Source organism: Condylostylus longicornis, unplaced genomic scaffold (assembly GCF_029603195.1).
Source record: "Condylostylus longicornis isolate FDR11 unplaced genomic scaffold, ASM2960319v2 ptg000055l, whole genome shotgun sequence".
NCBI classification, from domain to species: domain Eukaryota; kingdom Metazoa; phylum Arthropoda; class Insecta; order Diptera; family Dolichopodidae; genus Condylostylus; species Condylostylus longicornis.
In genome coordinates this window covers 3,960,524-3,980,248 of record NW_026578024.1, presented here as the reverse complement: position 1 = coordinate 3,980,248, position 19,725 = coordinate 3,960,524, and the positions used below count along the sequence as shown (strand labels likewise).

At 25.9% G+C, this 19,725-nt stretch overlaps 1 protein-coding gene across 1 annotated transcript in view; it reads left to right on the top strand.

Moving 5' to 3' along the window:
* Positions 1 to 18,227, top strand: part of LOC129611889 (protein hedgehog) — a gene marked incomplete at its 5' end in the record, with an annotated part of 57,588 nt that extends 39,361 nt beyond the window's left edge. Inside the window, 2 exons of the mRNA XM_055525304.1 lie at positions 9,603 to 9,864; positions 17,438 to 18,227. Of these exons, the coding sequence (XP_055381279.1) occupies positions 9,603 to 9,864; positions 17,438 to 18,222 (1,047 nt within the window). The remainder of the gene's footprint in view (positions 1 to 9,602; positions 9,865 to 17,437) is intronic.
* Positions 18,228 to 19,725: the final 1,498 nt, after the last annotated feature.

Here is a 19,725-nt window from a genome sequence, read left to right as displayed (position 1 = left end):
TAAAGATTTAGGTACTCGAATTTAACAGAAAAATCATGTTAAAAAAATAAAATAAACAAAGAAAAGAAAAAAAAAAATCATATATTGGGCGCGCACTCATTGCCTCTTTGATTTCTCATACAATTTAAATAACATTCAAGCAGCCACCAAAAAAAAAAATAAAAAGAATAAAAAATCAAAATAACAAGAAAGGTATAGTGTTGATAATGATGATAATAATAATATTGTTGATTATTGATAACCATCATCATCATCATCATTTAGTAAAAAAAAAAAACTTTAATGCGCGCACACCACACGTTAATTTCGATTTTTCATTTTATTTTGTTGATCTCGAACGAGTACAAAACGAGTAAAAGTATAGAAAATCAGAAGAGAAAACCGAAAAAATAACTAAAAATTTTCGTTCATTCCATACCTACTCTATACAAAGTATCGCTTTTGAGAATCAAAAATGCAGCAGTCGCCATTTTGTTGTTCTCATCTTAAAAAAGCAGAAAATTAAATTTTATATACAATTTATTTTTATTACATACACATATACACATATGTATGTATGTACGTGAGGATATATTAAATTATAACTATGTGGAATCTACGTTTTTTTTATAAAATAAGATTTTTTTATAGGTAATTTTTTTATTCCCTTGTTTATGTGTTTTTCACCTTATTTTAGGGCCTTTCATTTTTCTTCTTTTTCATATATTTTTATTTTCTTGTTTGATATTATTTTACTTGCTTATATAAGAGGTTATTGTGTTGCTTTTTTTAAATTTGTTGCTTTAATATGCGCATCAGTTGCTTTTGCTATACAGAATAGAAGAATATAGGAAAACAGCAGGCTGCAGACATTCGATTGTATACTTATACGACGAAATCAATAATATGATATATGTAGTTTTTCTATCTCTTTCTACACGGACCTAATATTGAATCAAATATAAGATCTTTACAGAAACGTTTTTATATTTATGCATGTTTGTATGTACACCTATATGGAATTGATGGTGTCATTATCTATCCAAAATTTTTTAAAATCTCGTACCTTGTTCAATTTCATTTTAGCACAATGATGGTATATAACGTAAATACGAGTACATACATTTTCGTACTGTTTTTATTATATTTTATATTCATAGCGAGTCTATATTATAATATACATATGTATGTCTATATAATAGACACATATTTATATATGTACTATATATAAACATACATACATACATATATACATACTATACGTACTACTTTGCAAAATTAAATGATTGTTATTTGTTTTTCTTAAAAATTTAATGGAAAATAAGAAAATCGCCAAAACAATTTTTAATTTAATATTTAGGTGGTTTTACAGCTCTAATCGTGTACATAACTTGAAGTCTATTAATTAGCAGCATCCCTTATTTACTCATCTCACTTCTTTTATGTTTCCATTTTATGTCAATGTGTTTGCGTATGGTTCGCAAATATACCGTGTCTTCAAAAATGCAGTAAAACTTTTGTTCCTCAGTTTAAAAAAGCATACAAAAAGCTCTTGACTTTGTATCATATTCAAAAATATTTCTCATACGTTTTCACAACGCAGAGAAAGCAGAAAACGCAACGAGAAAATCGAGACTGTTTTTTGTACATTTATCATTTGAATGAAAAGTTACCAGAATCAACTAGTTAATAATTTTAGTACAAGTTTTTAGAAGAAAAGTGTATTTTTTAATTTTTTTTTGCTTGGTATAAGTGCCATAAAAACGCAATTTGTTTTAAACTCTGGCACCGGTTTCATTTTATATTTTGAATCGTCATTTTATATTTTGTTTGAAAAAGAAAACAAAGAAAAAAATTGAATTCCTATTGAAATTAAATTATATATGGCAATTTTTAAAAGCATTAGAACGAAGTGATCGGAGTGAAGACCCAAATCAGTAGATTTTTCAGATAATAGATTATTCTTTTGCATATCATAGCCATATGTTTCGAAAACTGTTCAAATATGTAACAACAACTGCAATGTTTTTGTTTTTACAATGAAGAATATTAAAAGTTTTAATACCGCAGCAAAACTATATAAAAACCAATTTTAAACTTATTTGACAGCAATTTTTAAAGTCACGGATAGTTCAACACTAAAACAAGCACAAAAAATATGAATTTAATATTAGAAATTCTGACATTTGTTTTCGTTTCGTTTTCACCACAGTGAAAGCTTTAAAATCAAAATTTTCTATTAGTTCTACCTCTCTCAATTTTAATTTTACTAATTTAAAATTTATTAGAATTGTCAAAGTACTTAAATATCGATCAACTAATCGACGTAACACTATCAACTAATCGACGTAACGCTAACGCATTAAATAAAATTTTACGATAACAATCATTTATTATTGATTATTCACAATAATTATGATTATCACATTCAATTAGTATTGATCATCACTTAATTTTAATTTCGTCATATTCATAATATTCTGTCAATTAAAACACGTTAACAAGACTTATTAGCATTAAGGCGATACTTGAGAGATGAATTTAAAAAGCAACAAGTAAAACGCATTTTCAAAATAGAAACAAAAAATTTAAAACGTGAAAATAAAAAAAAAATTTAATATTTTCTTTTTTTTTAATTTGTTGTGCTCTAGCTGTTTTTTATGATTTTTTACGTGATAGTCGTCGTCTTTTCGATCGTTACGTCGATCGAAATATACAAACGAATAGTCGTTTGTTCTGTTAGCAGTTTTAAAAGCAGCCATCACATGTAATCGGGTTATTAAATTCCTGGATTTTTGCCGTTTTGGAGGAGTTTTTATTTTGTTTTTTTTTCTCTTTTTTCTCTTTTTTTTTTTGTTTTATCATCTTCCTCTGTTATTTTGTATTTTAATATGAAATTTTTAACCGGTTTTCTTTCATTAAAAAAATAAAATATATTAAAAAATAATAAAAATAAAACAAGAAATAGAATCAAATAAAAATAAAATAAAAAATAAGAATAAAAATTGAATAATTAAAACTGGATTTTTATTTAATAAAAAAATATAATAAAAATATTCTAAAGGTATAGGAACGCAGTAGACAAAAATTAAATTAAACCAAACCAAATTCTAGTTTCAACTACAAGGAAATAAAAAGAAGAAGAAAGAAACATCCCAGAAAATGGTAGAATTTAATTCACAATTTCATAATCTTCTATTTTAGGATTATAAAGAAAAACAATTTTCTAAATATGGTGAGTTTTTAAAGATGAATCATAAACTATAAAATGAAGTTCGAGTATTAAAGGAATGCCTAAGAGAACGAATGTCCATATTAAGCTTAAGCCATTAACTGAAATGAAATTAAGAAAATTTTATTGAATAGCTGAAATTTGTTCTCAAACATTCTTGACAATAAATAATTAAAATAAATTACAAATCATATTAACATTCTAGTGTAAAAATAAATTGTTTCTGAAAATGTGGTGCAGTACGAAAATCTGATTGGATATTGCAACATTAATTACGTCATAAAAGAAAGATGATATTCCTGAAGCTAGTATAGCTAAAATAGGCTTAATATGCTACAAGATATCATCAAATTATTCTAGAAGTTTTATGGCAGCTATTTTAAGTTTTACAACCATAATCAGATTTCGTCGAATCATTGATCTTGTTACCAAAATCATTTATGCAAAATTTATACTGTCCGATATGACTGAATTATTTTTGGAATTGTATGGCTGCTATTCAAACTGCTATTTCGAGATCAACAAAATTAGGGTTCGTATACCATAAATTTTACTAGATTAGATAAATCAGCTCAAAATTCGACGCTGATAACAAACATATACTTACAATATAGCAGAAATACTTAAGACCTTTTGTAGTTGAAGTGTTCCACTATTAGTGTGTGTTTTTCTCACAAAAATGTTAAACCATTTGAAGGTTAGTTTACAGTCGGAAGTATTACACGTTTACAGTGTTGCAAATCCTTAAAAAGTACATTAAAAATTCTCTTCTCTACTTCATATTCGTTCCTGAAAAATCAACTCATTATAATAATTATCAAGCCATACAAAATACAATAAAATATTTTACAAAATATTAAAATTGAATACGTTTACAAACAAAAACAAATGGCAAAAATTAAATACTTAACATACTTGCCCTCACGCATAGTTAAAAACACAATAAAAAAAACTTGCATATCACATACGATTCATTCAATTCTAACCTATTAATATGGTGATACCATTTATTTCGCGCTTCTTCTCCTGCAATTTGTTTTCTTGTAAAATATTGCAATTTTATGTAATTGCTATGTAAAATAATTTGTTGCAATTTCAATATTAACTGCGCGAAGATGTAAAATTTAAGAAGTTAAGAAGCACAATAGTAAAGTGAAAGAAGAAAAAATAAAACGATGGTGGTTTTCTAAATGTAATAACAATTATATAAACATGCATAACTATGAAATTAATTACAGTTTTTAACCACAAAATTTTAATTAAAATAGTAATCACGCAAAAATCAAGATATACGGAAAAAAATCAACAAAATTGTTTAAGTTTAGAAAAATTTTAAATTTTATGAAATTCAAGAATAATACAAGTTAATGATAAATCTAATGAATTCATCGATAGCGCAACACAAGCACAACACTTAATGATGCATAAGTAGTTTTCCTTAAATCTTGGTACATTCTATAATAATAATTATTTAATTGTGCATATTATGGTATATCTAGGTAAAATGATGAATGCAATTATACATTAAGCTCCGGAAAATTATATAAGACCACAATATTTTAATTGTTATTATGTTGTAAAATTAGAAAATTTTCTCTCTTCAGTTTCTTGTTTCTCTGTAATTTTTGCATATTTAATAATAGAAATGTTAATTAATAGTAATAGACGAAAGAGGAATATAAATTTTATTTTAATAGCTGTACAATGGAAAATTTGTGTAATAATTTGTTATTGATGATGCATGAATGTTACTTTCTAAACCAAAAGATGAATATTTTATTAAATTATTCTTTCCATATTTGAAATTAATTTTAAAATTGAAAATGAAATATTAATCAAAAAATATGACTGGCAAAAAAAAAATGGGTTTTGCAATTACAATAGCTCGCATACATAGTTGAAAAAGATGCTTTAAATTGAAAAATATCGGGTCGGCAATTTGTGAATTAAAAAAAAAATAAATATCGCAAATCTTTGAAAAAAATTATTTAACCACAAACGTTTCTTAAATGAACTACAATGATTTTACCCTTCTTTCTGCCTACTGATATACTGAACTCCTTGAACACAAAAAAATTTCGTTTTCCATACGTATATCCACTGGTAGTCGATTCAGGATGAGTGTTCCTTAAAAACTTGTAACCCTTCGATCCTCAACTTAGAAATATCTGTACATCCTAACCCACTTTCAGTGTTAAGATGATCTCTTATATGACAATGACTACACTGTGATATAAACTGATGCTGATGTAAACAATGCAATAAATAAAGTCCTAAAAGTTCTAGTCGGTATGGGAAAAAGTTAAAAAAGTCATCCTTACAGCGTATTAATCCACTAGCCTTTTAGTCATTGATTATGTCGTCTCTGCCAGGAGATCATTGTAGGACGCCGCACAATAGGAAAACATTCAGGCCAAACATTCAGACAGCTCTTCAAATATTATTTTCTTGATTAAAAGTGATTCAAATCACCCTGTTAATGACTTTTAGTCTTAAAAAATGTCACTATGGTGAATCAGAAAAGACATAACTAGCCTTCAAAACAGTAACACTTAACCCTTTTATACCAACTGAAATTCGACCAGAGTACGTTCAGATAATAATATTCTCAGACTTATGGCTGCAGCCCGTAGTAAATTTCCTAGTTTTCAGCAGTGTACCGATTTGACTTAAACTCTTTTTAGTTTTAGCGTGGTATCACAATCCTATTGCAATTATCTAATATTCTTCTGTATATAATTTTTCCACCCAAACGGAAATATCTGCGCCTTCCTTTCCAGCAAGCTCTTGCATATCCCTATCCCTAACTCTTTTCAACACGTACTTTCATATTATTTTGTCTCTTGCTTTATAATTTACAATAGCGTTAAGTTTTAACTTTTGTTATAAAAATAGTATAGCGCTATGTTGTTAGGCGCTATGTTTTTAAAATATTTTTTAAAGAAGAAACCCTATTGTAAGGTAGACTCATGCGAAACTATTGTATGCACTCATAATGTATCCTAAAATTATGATTTTCTCTCTTTCTTTTAACAATACCATATTTCCCTTATAACTTGTTCATTATTATTCATTAACTATTAATATAACGAAAATATACGGTCGAACGCTTTAAATAAATAAAACGGAATATCAATATACAAGAAAATTTACACCTCATAATACCGAACCGATACCAAAAGTAAAGCAGAAATTACAATAATAACAAAAACAAATATTAAATATGTACATATGTATAACATAGGAAATATACTTAAGTTTGTTTGTATATATAGGCACGTAATATTTGTGTACTCTATGGAGTTTTATTATTTTTTTCTATTTTTTCATTTTCACCATTATCATTAAAATTTCATTCAACAGAGCATGTACAATATTACATACAGTGTACACATTAAAAATCACCTGTAAATATAATATGCTCACACATTATACATTCAATTCATATATAGAATGTATGTAACTATGTAAGTAAAAAAATAACACCTTAATAATTACACCATTCATAATCTATATGTACTAACATACTTACACAAATAATTATAATATATGTACATAAAACGCGAAGAATAATAATGTGAATAAGGTATAAACTCGCTTAAATATATTTTCAACTCTTCTAAATTTTTAAAAGTATTTATCACCTTTTTGAAAAGCATTAAAAGTACAAAAAGCAAAAAACAATATGAAAAGCAATCGAAAAATCATGGATAACATGGAAGGATAAACAAAAATTCAGATTCGGTTCAATTGAAATTTTCGCGTTTCACTTCACTGAATTGCCGGCATTTTATTTACATGGCGGAGTTTTGTATTTCTTTTTTCTTCTTTTTTTTTTTTTATTCTTACATTGAATATAATTTTTTATATTGGTATATGTGTGTATTGCCAGCTATTACAACTTTTCTGTTTCTGTTTTTTTTTTGTCTCATATTTTCCTATTAGATTTTTTAATGCCAAATCAAAGTGCCTTTCGGTATGTAAGTATGTATATTTATGACTCGATTTGTGCATTCATTAAAATGGTGTGTACCATATATATATATATATATATAGGGTATATTTTAATATTTATTTATTTTATACATGAGTTGTAACAACAATAATATGTAATAAATGGAATTGATAATAATATCAGTGATAATGGTAAGGTAAAGTTGGTAAAAATGGTAAAATTGAATATTTTATGATGTGAAATTTTCATATAAGTATCTGTGACTTCAAAAATGCAGTACAAAAAGTTTTAAAACAGTTTTAATACAGTTTTACTACCGCCGCAAAGCTTTTAATACCACTGCGTTGTATTAAAAATACGAAAGCTTTTACTACCTTTTTGAACATGAATTTGACGATCTATAAACTTTTTGACGTTTACTTTTGCTTTTACATAATGAACGTTACCAAAGTTTAAAAAAAAATAGCTCATTATACTAAATTTTAGAAAAAAACTGGACGGCTTACAATTTTCTGTCAAAAATTAGCTTTTGTTTATTTATTATTTAACACTGGTAACATATTTATGACATGTATATAAAATGCAGCCTAAATTTTTTCGCTACTCTCTCTGCTTTTATTTTACGTATCCACTACATTTATTTTACATTTTTGAATATGATACAACGTCAAGAGCTTTTATAATACATTTTTGAATATGATACATTGTAGCAAATACGTTTTTACTGCATTTTTGAAGTCACAATATATAAAGCCCTTAAATATGCATAATTTCTATGTGTTATTTCATAATGTGGGCATACCTCGAATAAAGTAAAACTAAATATCGGTGACGTTTTAAGGAGTAATGTTTTTGATTTTATTTTGTAATTGGAGAGAATTTTCATATAACTTTCATTCATATAAATGTACGTTAATTGTTTATAAATATTGTTCATATAAATTAACATGTATTACTATACACACTTATCCTAATAACTATAATAGGTAACTATAACACTTACCCTAATGTGAATACTTCAAAATTAGAAAATCTATATTTTAGAATTAAAATTATTAGTTCAATAAATTTTCATTTCTTTTTCGATTTTCTCAAGTTGAGTCAGTAATTTCTAATTTTTTTAATTAAGTACATCATTAACGCAACAGTACTATAAGAATGAGCCCAAATAAATTTGACCTACTACGAAGACGAACGAAAAATTTTCTAACTAAATTTTGTAAAAACTTTTAATCGTGTACTTTACCAAATCTTTTTAAAAATACGTTCCAGGCCACAACCTGAAATCTGGGGTACTCTGAGTGAATCTGAAGAGTTTGTGAGCAAGTCAATTGTATTTTTCAAAAAAAAGTTTCTTACTCAAGTCTTTCAATTGCAAACGATATTATAATTGCACATTTCACATACAGCTAATGTTTAATATGTAGGGAAGCCTGATTACCATCTAAGATGTAGTTTGATTCTATATCTTCCAATTAGAATATAAGATTTTTAAAATCTATTATTTTGTGTTATTCTAATTTAACCCCAAACAGCTGAATGTATGAAAACAATAATGAAGTGATTTATGCATTTTGACAATTTCAGTTCTAAGAAATATTGGTTCCAATTCATAATTTGGAACTAAATTTGAAAATAAATTCAACTTTATCTTTAGCATATTTTAAAATAAAACAAGAGCATTTTTGCTTCTATACAAGGAGCCTACACCATAGAATAACTATTGAAAAAAAAACAAAGGCCAAAAGTTTTTAAGTTCGAAATTTTCCTATTAAAATTATTGTTCATTTCAAAAGTTACAATGCACATGTGCCTTGTTAATTCAATAAATTATGAAAGAATTTAACTCGGAAACGAAAATTTTGAAAAAGAAAAATATAAAACAAAAAAAAAAACAAAAGGACTACCGTAGAAGATTGATTGAAAAAGGACAAAATTTTATTTTTAATTAGACACGGCGTCAAAATATTTCCAAAATATTTGAAAAGGCAAAAAAAATTTTTATTAAATTTTGAATGTTAAATGTATAACGTGTCACTGCTGTTATTTTGTGGGTATGACCAATTAGGATTTTAAAGGATTTTAAAAGATTTTTTTTTTGTTTTTTTTTTTTTCAAATCAAAAACAATAAATTGCGTGGCGGGTGTAAAATAAAATTTGACGTAAATTAAATTAGTTTAAATAAATTAAATGGATAAAAGGCTCATTATTCAATTTGATGTATATACGAAATTCTTAGAGTGACTCATCATTAAATTTGTTGAGGATCTTATAATCTAGACTTTTAATATAAATTTAATAGATTAAAATATATGCCTCATATAGAGAGGGTTTTTCCGCAATACACATGATTTTATGATTGTATTTTTGAAAAATTATTTTTTACATATAAAATCAATGTAATTTAAATTTTCATTCTCATAATTTTTATTTCAGAGATGTAAAGAAAAATTAAATACACTGGCTGTACTTGTTATGAATCGATGGCCTGGTCAACGATTACGTGTAACAGAAAGTTGGGATGAAGATATGAAACATGGTAATGAATCACTGCACTATGAAGGTAGAGCAGTTGATATAACAACATCAGATCGTGATCGTAGTAAATATGGTATGTTAGCTAGATTAGCGGTAGAAGCTGGCTTCGACTGGGTATATTATGAAAGTAGAGAACATATTCACTGTTCCGTTAAATCGGGTAAGTTTTCGTATATACATTCATTTGATTTAAATTATTTTTAAATTTATTATGCGTGTAAAATCTCTACTCAATTAAAGGAGTCTCTTTTGAATAAAAGAAATTCGCAAATTCAGGAAATAGAAATAATTGTTGATTATATTCTCCCAAAACACAATCTAACCAACACAATGTTTTCATTCACATTCACTAGAACTGGATTTAATGTAAAAAATACTTTTTGTTTACTCTAACTAATCTAAATTGATAATTTTAATTCATTTTTAATGAAATCAAAAGAGTGTCTGTTCGGCCCCCTCCTATATATACCTCTCTCTCTAGTTTTTTATTCTTTTGAAAAGTACACCAACTGGACTTATCAGTTACACACATTTTTACTTCTTTTGTATTGTAAATTTTATGTTTATTTTATATATTTGTAATAGTTAATGTTTATACAACGATTGCGGTTTCAATTCTTTTGTCCCATTAAAATATATGTAGGTATCTATATGCCATGGTAAAAAAAAAACTCATGTTCCCTTAGGATGCTCAAAATTTTGTTCTTGTTTGTAATTTTTTATTTCTTTTTTTTTTTGTATTCTTTTCATACTCTTTTATTTATCTGCAACATAAAAATGTTTATATCTGCTGTTTTATAACTATACAACAATAATGAGAACAAAAGCATCAACAGTTCATATTTTTCTCATCTAACCACCATAGAGGTAACCGCATTTAAAGATGCATCAAATCAATACAAAATTTTTGTTATTTTTCTGATTCTTCTTCTTGTTATATTGTTATCGTTTTCTTTCTTTAAAAGTTGTAGGTACCAAACCAAACCAATATTACTTATATACAATGGTAAAATGAGAATTATAAGAAAAGAAAAATAAAAGAAGAGAAAATCAGTCAGTAACCAGTAAATATTAGTAATCTTGAATGTTATTTTGATTCTGATAAAACAACAACAACAACAACAACAACAAAAATAATAAAAGTAATGAAAAATGTGGAAAAAATGCCGAAAACTTTATGTTTTTGTTGTATTGAGGCATTTGGTGCGCTTTACCTTGTCGCCGTTTTAAATATACATAAAAAAATTGTAATAAAATAGCAGCAGAGATCCGATTCATGTATCATTATAACAAAATGGATTCAATGGAATTTAAAATGGCTGTAATTTTCATAAAGATACAAAAGAATAAAAAAAAAAACCTAAGAAACACATGAACATTTCAAAGATTCCAACGATGTCGAAGGAATGGTAAACAAAAGTAACAACAACAACGGAACAAAAAAAATTAAATTTTAGGAGAAATGAAAATGAATGCAAAAGGACTGGTTTACTAACTGAAAAATAACTAAAGAGAACAATAAATTATGTAAAATTGAAAAGAGATCAAAAAAAAAAAAAATGAAATAATCCAAATCAAAATTGGTCAGAAATTAAATTTTTTGAAGAAAAAGTAACAAAAAGTTGAAAACCTCTTGATCGTTTTTTCTATTTTTCAAACTAACTTTCATCTCATTTTTTACATGGATTCAAAATTTCTAAGCATATGTTGGGCAATATAATCATTTGTTTGAAGAAATTGGGCTAAAATGTATAAGACAACAAGTTGTAAGTAATTTTATCGCGCATGTGGACTAACGCAATTGTGAAAAATATTCTGAGCAACATGGGAAACTGAATTGCGTTGCATTGAAGCTATTATTATTTAGTATTAACAGCTACATAACATGAATAAATAAAACTATTCCCAGAATAAAAGCATTGTGTGTCATACAAATTGTTTAAAGCAGGCAATCAAACATGTTGTATAGGGAACGAAACACTGTTATAATTAATTTCTTGAATTCATATCTCAGTATCAGCCCAAAAAATGACTTTAATTTTTCAAAAAAAAAATTGAACAATATAATTTAGCTGTCAATAATGAGTTACTTTAATATCGTTTGGTGGTTTGGTGGTTTAAGTTTCATATGCTGAAATAATCCTCATTCAACAGTCTTGAAGTATGTGTCTACTACAATTTTCATGAAAATTTCAAATTTAATAACAATAAGTACACAAAATATGTATGACTATTGATTCTGTTCGATAACTTTCTAAATATTCACAAATTTTAATACCTCATTCGAATACTTAAAATGAGTTCAAATGAGCGCTCAAGAATTCAAGAAAAAACCCAATCTTATTGTATGATAGCATTACTATTCCTTTCTTTTTCTGCCATTTTTCTTCTCACATTTCTTCCCAACTTTTTTTCAACTCCCAGTTCGCAGTATGCGTCTAAATTTTTTTTTCCTTTATTTTAATACAACGATTACATTAAGTGAAATTAAAAATCAAATCAACTTGTATATGCCTATTAATTTATTCATTTTAAAATGAATTTTACTTTTATGGAAAGGAAGTGTCAAGTCGACAACAAACAAGGTCCCATTAAAAGCAAAAAAAAAAAAACAAGACGACAGCAGAAATAATAACCAATATTATTAACTTAAATATAAAATATACATATAGTCTTTATGATACACACTTAAATACATTCATATTTACAACATATATAAACTCAAGATATCAGCTTTCAACTCAAGTCATCAAAAATTTATCCTTCCTTCCTTTATATTTCTGGCCTTATACATAATTTTATACATGCATTATGGACTATAGTTATTCAACACCAAAACTGATTAAATGAATGAAACCTAACAGCAAAAACATAAGAAAAATGTATAAGAGAAATAAAATATAAAATGGTATGCTTAACACTTCCCTAGAGGCCTGTCAAGAGGCTTGTTATTCACTTATACTCATTTACATATTATGCTCTTTATAAAAAAAAAAAAACAAATGCTTCAAAGTAAAGTGAAATTAGTTTTAAAATTGCATATTTACAAATCATCGCTCACTATAAAATTCAATCAGATATTTTAGTTCATTTTTAAATGTCACACAAAAGTTATAATTTCTTCTTTTTGAACTTAAGACCATCCAGTTGTTTTATAAATAAGGTATGAGTACAAAATTACAATAATAAACAAGGTAAAAAATTATTCAAGTTAATATCATCATTGCACAACTCTAACCAAATTAAATATGAAGCATACCAAAGCAATGTTTATGACTCTGCGTCTTCATACACCAAACAACTTACTATACAGTCTCCACCATTTTAATGCAAAAAATTCAAGTTTTTCTTTAACTGATTTGTTTTACACGCATGAAAAACATTGCAAAACAAAAAAAGAAAAAAATTAAGTGAAGCAAAAAGCCAATCATTCCTCACCTATTCCCAACTATTATAATTATCATTACTATCATTACCGTATCATCACTTTTATACGCTCTTAAATAAAAAGATGCAAAAAAAATAAAAAAAAAACAGAAAAAAAACGCAACATAAATTTTATATTAAAAAGCCCATCTTTTTGACGTTCATAACTAATTTGTAATTTTTATAATTTTTTTTTCCACTCATTTTCTTTTAAAGCGCAAGTAACCTTAAGGCGTAATTTTTACCTTAATTGAAAATTCTGCATATCCTTTTTTGTTTTCTTTTCTGTTTTTGTAACGAAATTTTTGAATTAATAAGGGAAAAAATTTTTTCATAACGCTTAAATTTATGACATAAAATAAAGAACTTGAAATCAAATATAAGATGCTGTCGTAATTGCCAGATTTTAAAGAAGAGATTTTCTAATAATTCAAACTGCGAAAAAGGTATTTTAAACAATTCTCGAATAGTAGGTGTACAGTTCAAAGACAAATAAATGATAAAGTTAGGCACCGTTTACATGTACGACAAAATCTAAGATTTAATTTACGACAATCAGTATACGACAACCTGGTGACTGTTTACACATCAGACTAAAATTGTTTGATTGATCTCAGACTTAAAGTCAAAATTTAATAATTTGAAAAATGCAAATTATAACAAAAATGATCAGCTGATTTGGTTGATGTTTCCAACTCTCACAAAAAATTTATTGTCACCTTTTTACTTTTGAAAAATCGGACAGTAAATGAGAAATGATAAGAACAAAATAATTTCTGTTGTTTGTTGTTAGACAAACCCTGATGCTAACTATTGTTTAAGTATACATGAAAGTCTGACTCAGATTTAATCCTAGGCTTTTTCCTATATGTAAACTGTACCTCGCAAATGCACATATGTAATGTAAAGAAATCCAACTTGGTCCTTTCGAAATACTTATGGCATAGTTTTGTTATAAAGTTCGCGAAATCTTTTTGTTTAGTTTTTGTTTCAGTTTGTTTATTTATAAAAATAAAAGGTCAAAAATTTGCAATTTAAAAATCAACTTGAATTGAAGTTAAGCGAGAAAATTGAAAATTTAAAAACATTTAAGAGCTTACTACAGGGTTATTGAGCAATATCTTCAGATAAAACGTAATCAATAATTTTCAGAACGTGACCGGCCAACGCACAACAACTAAACAATTTTGAATAACTTTGTTTGACTACACAATATTAAAATATTCGAAAAGTTTTGTTCAACAAGGTTTAGAATCTTGCAAAATATAAATTGCTTTGCCATTAAAACGAAATTGTTTTCGAGTCTCGTTTTAAATTAATAAAATGGTTGAGTGTTGTCCTTTACTGAAAATATTTTCTAAAACAATGCATAGGTTTTCTAAAAACATTATTTTTTCATATTTTATTTTTCTTTCTTTAGTTACCCTTATAGTTTCGTAAAAATACATAATTTCCTACATATAGGATTAAAAAAATATATTGTAAATTTTACATAATGAACGGATAAAAATTTTCTACTTCACCTGTTGCCCATAATCAATAACTAACAAAATATTAAATAAAAAAATAACAAGGATATATGAAATTGGTCACATGATTATCTATCACAATATTATTTAAGTGGGATGAAATGAAAAATGTCAATGTTATTGCCTTAAAATTATCTTTTCAAGGATTTATGAAATCCTCTAAAATATTTTCAATAAGAAAAAAAAAATATTCTGAAGGATTAAAATTAGGAAGGGATTGTATAAGTCAAGCAGATTAAAAAATAATTTTTTGCAAGTTTTTTTCTTTTCCTTAAAGATTTATTTTTATTATAATTTTTTTGTTATTTGTATACAAGGATTATTTACATATACATACATATACAAAAGAATTTGGATTTAATAATAAATCTTTAAAAATAAGGAATTAAAAAATGATTTTTTATTAACTGCGGTTAAAGAATAAAAGATATTTTTAGCTCGAGCTAAATTGGATTACGGTGGCATTAAAAGACGAGACTGAAGAATTCATTTGGTTTAAATTTTTAAAAAAAATCATAAGATAAGAAATTTAATTAAAAATATTTTAGAAATTTGGAAAAAAAATATTTGAATTCTTTAAAATATTTTTTTTCAGAATTATTTTTAATTTTAAAAAGAAACTCAGATCAAGAACACTAATAAGAATAATGAAGTTAAGACAGACTATAGAGAATTATACTGTGTTTTTGGAATAGGTTTGGGAAAAATTGGGAAAATTTAGCTGGGTCACTTCCCAACTGTGCACTAATTTAGTTGGGAATGAGTGAATGGAAAATTTCAATTTCTCCCATTTATTTTAGCCCAATTCATTCCGAAATATTTATTCTTCGATCTCTGGCTAAAAATACCAACTCAATGAATAAAATTTATGAAATGAAAATTAAAATTATAAAATTTCACTTCAACTCAATTTCAAACTTAATATTTGTTATACGTTGCGATTTTATTTAACTATCCCTCTTACATATTATGTGCGACCCTAATTTTTGCTTGAACCTGACATGACAAATACCATCATAAATTAAATGCTTTTAAAATCTGATCTTATTTGAAGATCATTATAAATAAGATCATTATAAATAAAATATAGCAGGCATAATAAAAATTCCAAGCACATATGAAAATGTAGAGATTTTTCTCGTTAATTTTTACTTATTTTCTAAGTCCTTTAAACCCCTATAAATATACACGGTACCTACTTTCCAATCCATATTTCTATTTGTATTGCATTAGCAGCGTGTTCAATTTAAGAACCAAAAAGGCAAAAAGGCTATCCTATATTTGCTTTTCTTCTTTTATTTTTTTTATATTTATTTTTGTTTTTCAGTAAGCGACATTTATTATAAGGTGCGATATGTGGTGAGAGATGGTTTCCTTTACTGTTCACATTTGGGTAAACAATATAAGCACATATAGATGAAGCATATAGGTATCGTAGAGTCCCTTATGTGAACATTCGGAGAGCATATAGATAAAATATCAAAAAAAAAAAACAGAAGAAAAAATGAAATGTCGGTAATTGAAAAAAAGGAAAAAAAAATGATCAAAAGAGCGTAATTTACCTTCCAAAAATAACCATTTAGTCGCTTACCACAATAATTTTTGTTTTCGTTTTTCTTTTTGGCCTTATTTTTTTTTTTGTCGTAAATATTTTTATTTTGTAGATCCAAGATTTTTGATTATATTTGTTTGTTTATTCAATTGTGTTCATATCTTAAATGATTTTGACTCCTTGATTCGTTTTTTTTCTTCTTTTTCTGTTTTTTTATTTATTGTAAATTTATTTATTCACTTTATATTTATTTCGATTATTTGTTATATTTAATTTTGTGTTGTTATTGCTGTTCTTGTTTGGTTTTTTTTTTTGGTTGAACAATGGGACCACACAGACACTGTAAATTACCCTATAATAAGACTAGAAGAATGTATAATGATTTGTATAGGCATTGGCAATAAAATGACATTAACAGCACATAAAAAAATCAAATATTATTCGGATGCAAAAACAAATGTAATAATGATAAAGGATATTAATTTTATGTATAGGGTTACTACATCTCATAGTGCATACCTTTAAATTAAAAACAGTTGACTTCGATAAATTCTTCTGAATTACTTATTCGAACTTCTAAATTTGATCGACTGAAAAAATTTTTATGATTAGTTCTTAATCTCATGAGTTTCATTGTTGAATTTCGTTAAGCATATTCCTTGCTGTGCCCCCGTTTATTATATAAGAAGAGAACTAGAAATTTAATTGAAATCCGAAATCAAAACTGTATTGAAAATTTTGTAAATTTGTTGAATCAATTTTAGTTTTTCCCTTACAATCATAATTTTATAGTGGTCACGCTCATTATTGGTCCCAATTTTTCAAGATCATAAATTATATATGAATGTTATGTAATCATGGGTAATGGTCACAGTGGCGTCAACTTTATACATTAAAATGAGAAAGCTCTTATGTGTTTTACAGAAGTGAACATATGTGAGAACAAGTGAAAATACTTGCTCTCACATGTGCTCACTAACATTCCTATCAGAAAATTTGTTCTCATTTAAATATTTTCGCTCAGTAGTTGAAAATTTGCATACTGTTTACTGTTTAAACCTCTATTGTTGCAAAATCTGTTGTATAGAGTTCTATAAATAATTATTTTTTATGACTTTAATTCTATTGCAATAAATAAAATTTCTAACTTTACTTAAACATAAATATGAGAGCACGCACGAAAAATTTAAAAAAATTATTTTTTTAATTTTTTTTTGTTATTATAGATTCAACACAAAAATCTCATGTTAGCGGTTGTTTTACATCTGAAAGCACTGTTCAAATATCGACAGGAGAACGTCGACGACTTAGTGATTTAAAACTTGGTGAAAAAGTTCTCAGCATGACATCGAATGGTAAAACGAAATATAGTGAAGTTATAATGTTCTTAGATTATAATATGAACGAAATTATGGATTTTGTTCAAATAACAACAAAAAGTGGTGCAATATTAACAGTGACTGCAGCACATTTAATAATGGTATGGAATTTAAGTAAAAATCAAAGTGAATTTAGATTTGCATCGAAAATTGAGGAAGGTGATTTCGTTTTAGTATATAAAGATGATAGATTGAGACCAGAAAAAGTTATTAAAATAACATTGGTACATAATTTAGGTTATATTGCACCATTAACACGCGAAGGTACAATAATTGTTGATTCAATAGCAGCATCATGTTATGCTTTAATCGATAGTCAATCAATAGCACATTGGAGTTTTTCACCAATACGTGCTTATTTATCAATGAAAAATTTGTTAGGTTTTAGTAGCAGGAGTTATAGCAGTAGTAGTAGCGGTAATAGTAATAGTCGCAGTAACAATAGAAGAATATCAGATAATAAATTAAATAATATAGAAATAAATAATAATTTAATATTAGAAAATGATAATAGTATTAGTAATAATGAAATTTTAAATGATCCATTAATACAAAATGGTGTACATTGGTATGCAAAAATTTTATATTCAATAAAAGATTGGGTGCTGCCAGATGATTGGATTTATCATTGATTGGAAGCGAATTAAAACATTTTTTTTTTCTTGTTATGTAAATTAAGTTATGCGTACATAAAAAATAATTTTTCTTTGTAATTAATCAATTTAAAAGTTAATTTTTATATATTTTGTAATATTTATTAAAAGGAATGTAATTTAAAATTTTAAAATAAAAGAAAAATGTCTTTGTTAGCTAAATTTGTTAAGATATTTAAAATTTCGGATAAAAACATGCGGCGAGTATATGAATAATATTAGTAATTATAGAACAATTTAATAATATTGAAGTTGAAATGAATGAATTTTGTAAATGAGGAAAAAAAAATTAAATTTTGTGTTAAAAATGAAAGAAAAATTTTAATAATTTTGTAAAAATAAAACTATTTAATATTCAAAAATTAAAATCATGTAAAGAAGAGAAAAAAATATTTGTAAACTGTTAGCATATAAATGGTGAATCGAAATTTTTCCCCTTATGGTGTAAAAACGACGAGAATGGCAAGCCATAAATTCAAATAATTTCATAAAATCTAAAATTTAGTGAACAGCTTCCAAATTGCAGTCATACTTTACCGCTATATCATTCAACTTATAAGTTGAGTTGTGAATGAACAGAGATCATATTGCTGCAATTTTGAAGTCTGAAATCGTTATACAAATTAGCTGAAGTTACTTTGTTAATATTTAATTACTATTTAAATTAGTGCTCTTTCAGAATAGTGAAATTTCTCATTATTACGCAATAAACGTAAAGTAATTTGACCACCTAACAATACTCCAATTCGCCTTAGATCCCTCCATTTGGATGTTTATAGTAGCGATTTGCTATTCTGAAAACTCTTTACATATTATACAATATATTCTTTGACAATTTGGAATGGCCAGTGTATTTAATATTATTATCATAATCAAATGAATTATTATTATTATCTATCTATTTATTAAATTAATTATAAATTATAAAAAGGTCAAAAAAAAAATTAATTAAATTCGACTGTATAAAGCATACCATTTAAAAAAAAAATGAAACATAAGCTTTGTAATTAATAAGTTCGTGTATTATAAAAAAAAAAAAATTTTAGTAAAATTTAAAATTTAATATAATTTTATAATTATTATTATATAAAATAGATTAGAAATAATAATGAGTGTATGTGTGTATACAATATTAAAAATTACAAATGGACAATGAATTTTATATTGTTAGTTTATCTGTAGCAACTCCTGTCACTCGACTCTCTGCATAATTTATTGTGTTTTTATACAATTCGGCAACTATACTATTAGTGCATTTAAATGTGAGGGAACTACACTTTAATGTAAACATACTGAATTCTACATTCAATTTCTTATTATTTAAAAACTGAATAATAGCATTGCAATTTTTGTACAATTAATCATTCATACAGAGGTCCAGTTTTTATTTTTTAATAAATTCAACGTCTAGCTCGATGATGCCCATTCAAATTGAAATTGAAAACTCTGATAATAATTCTTTTCCCTAAAATTTTATATTTT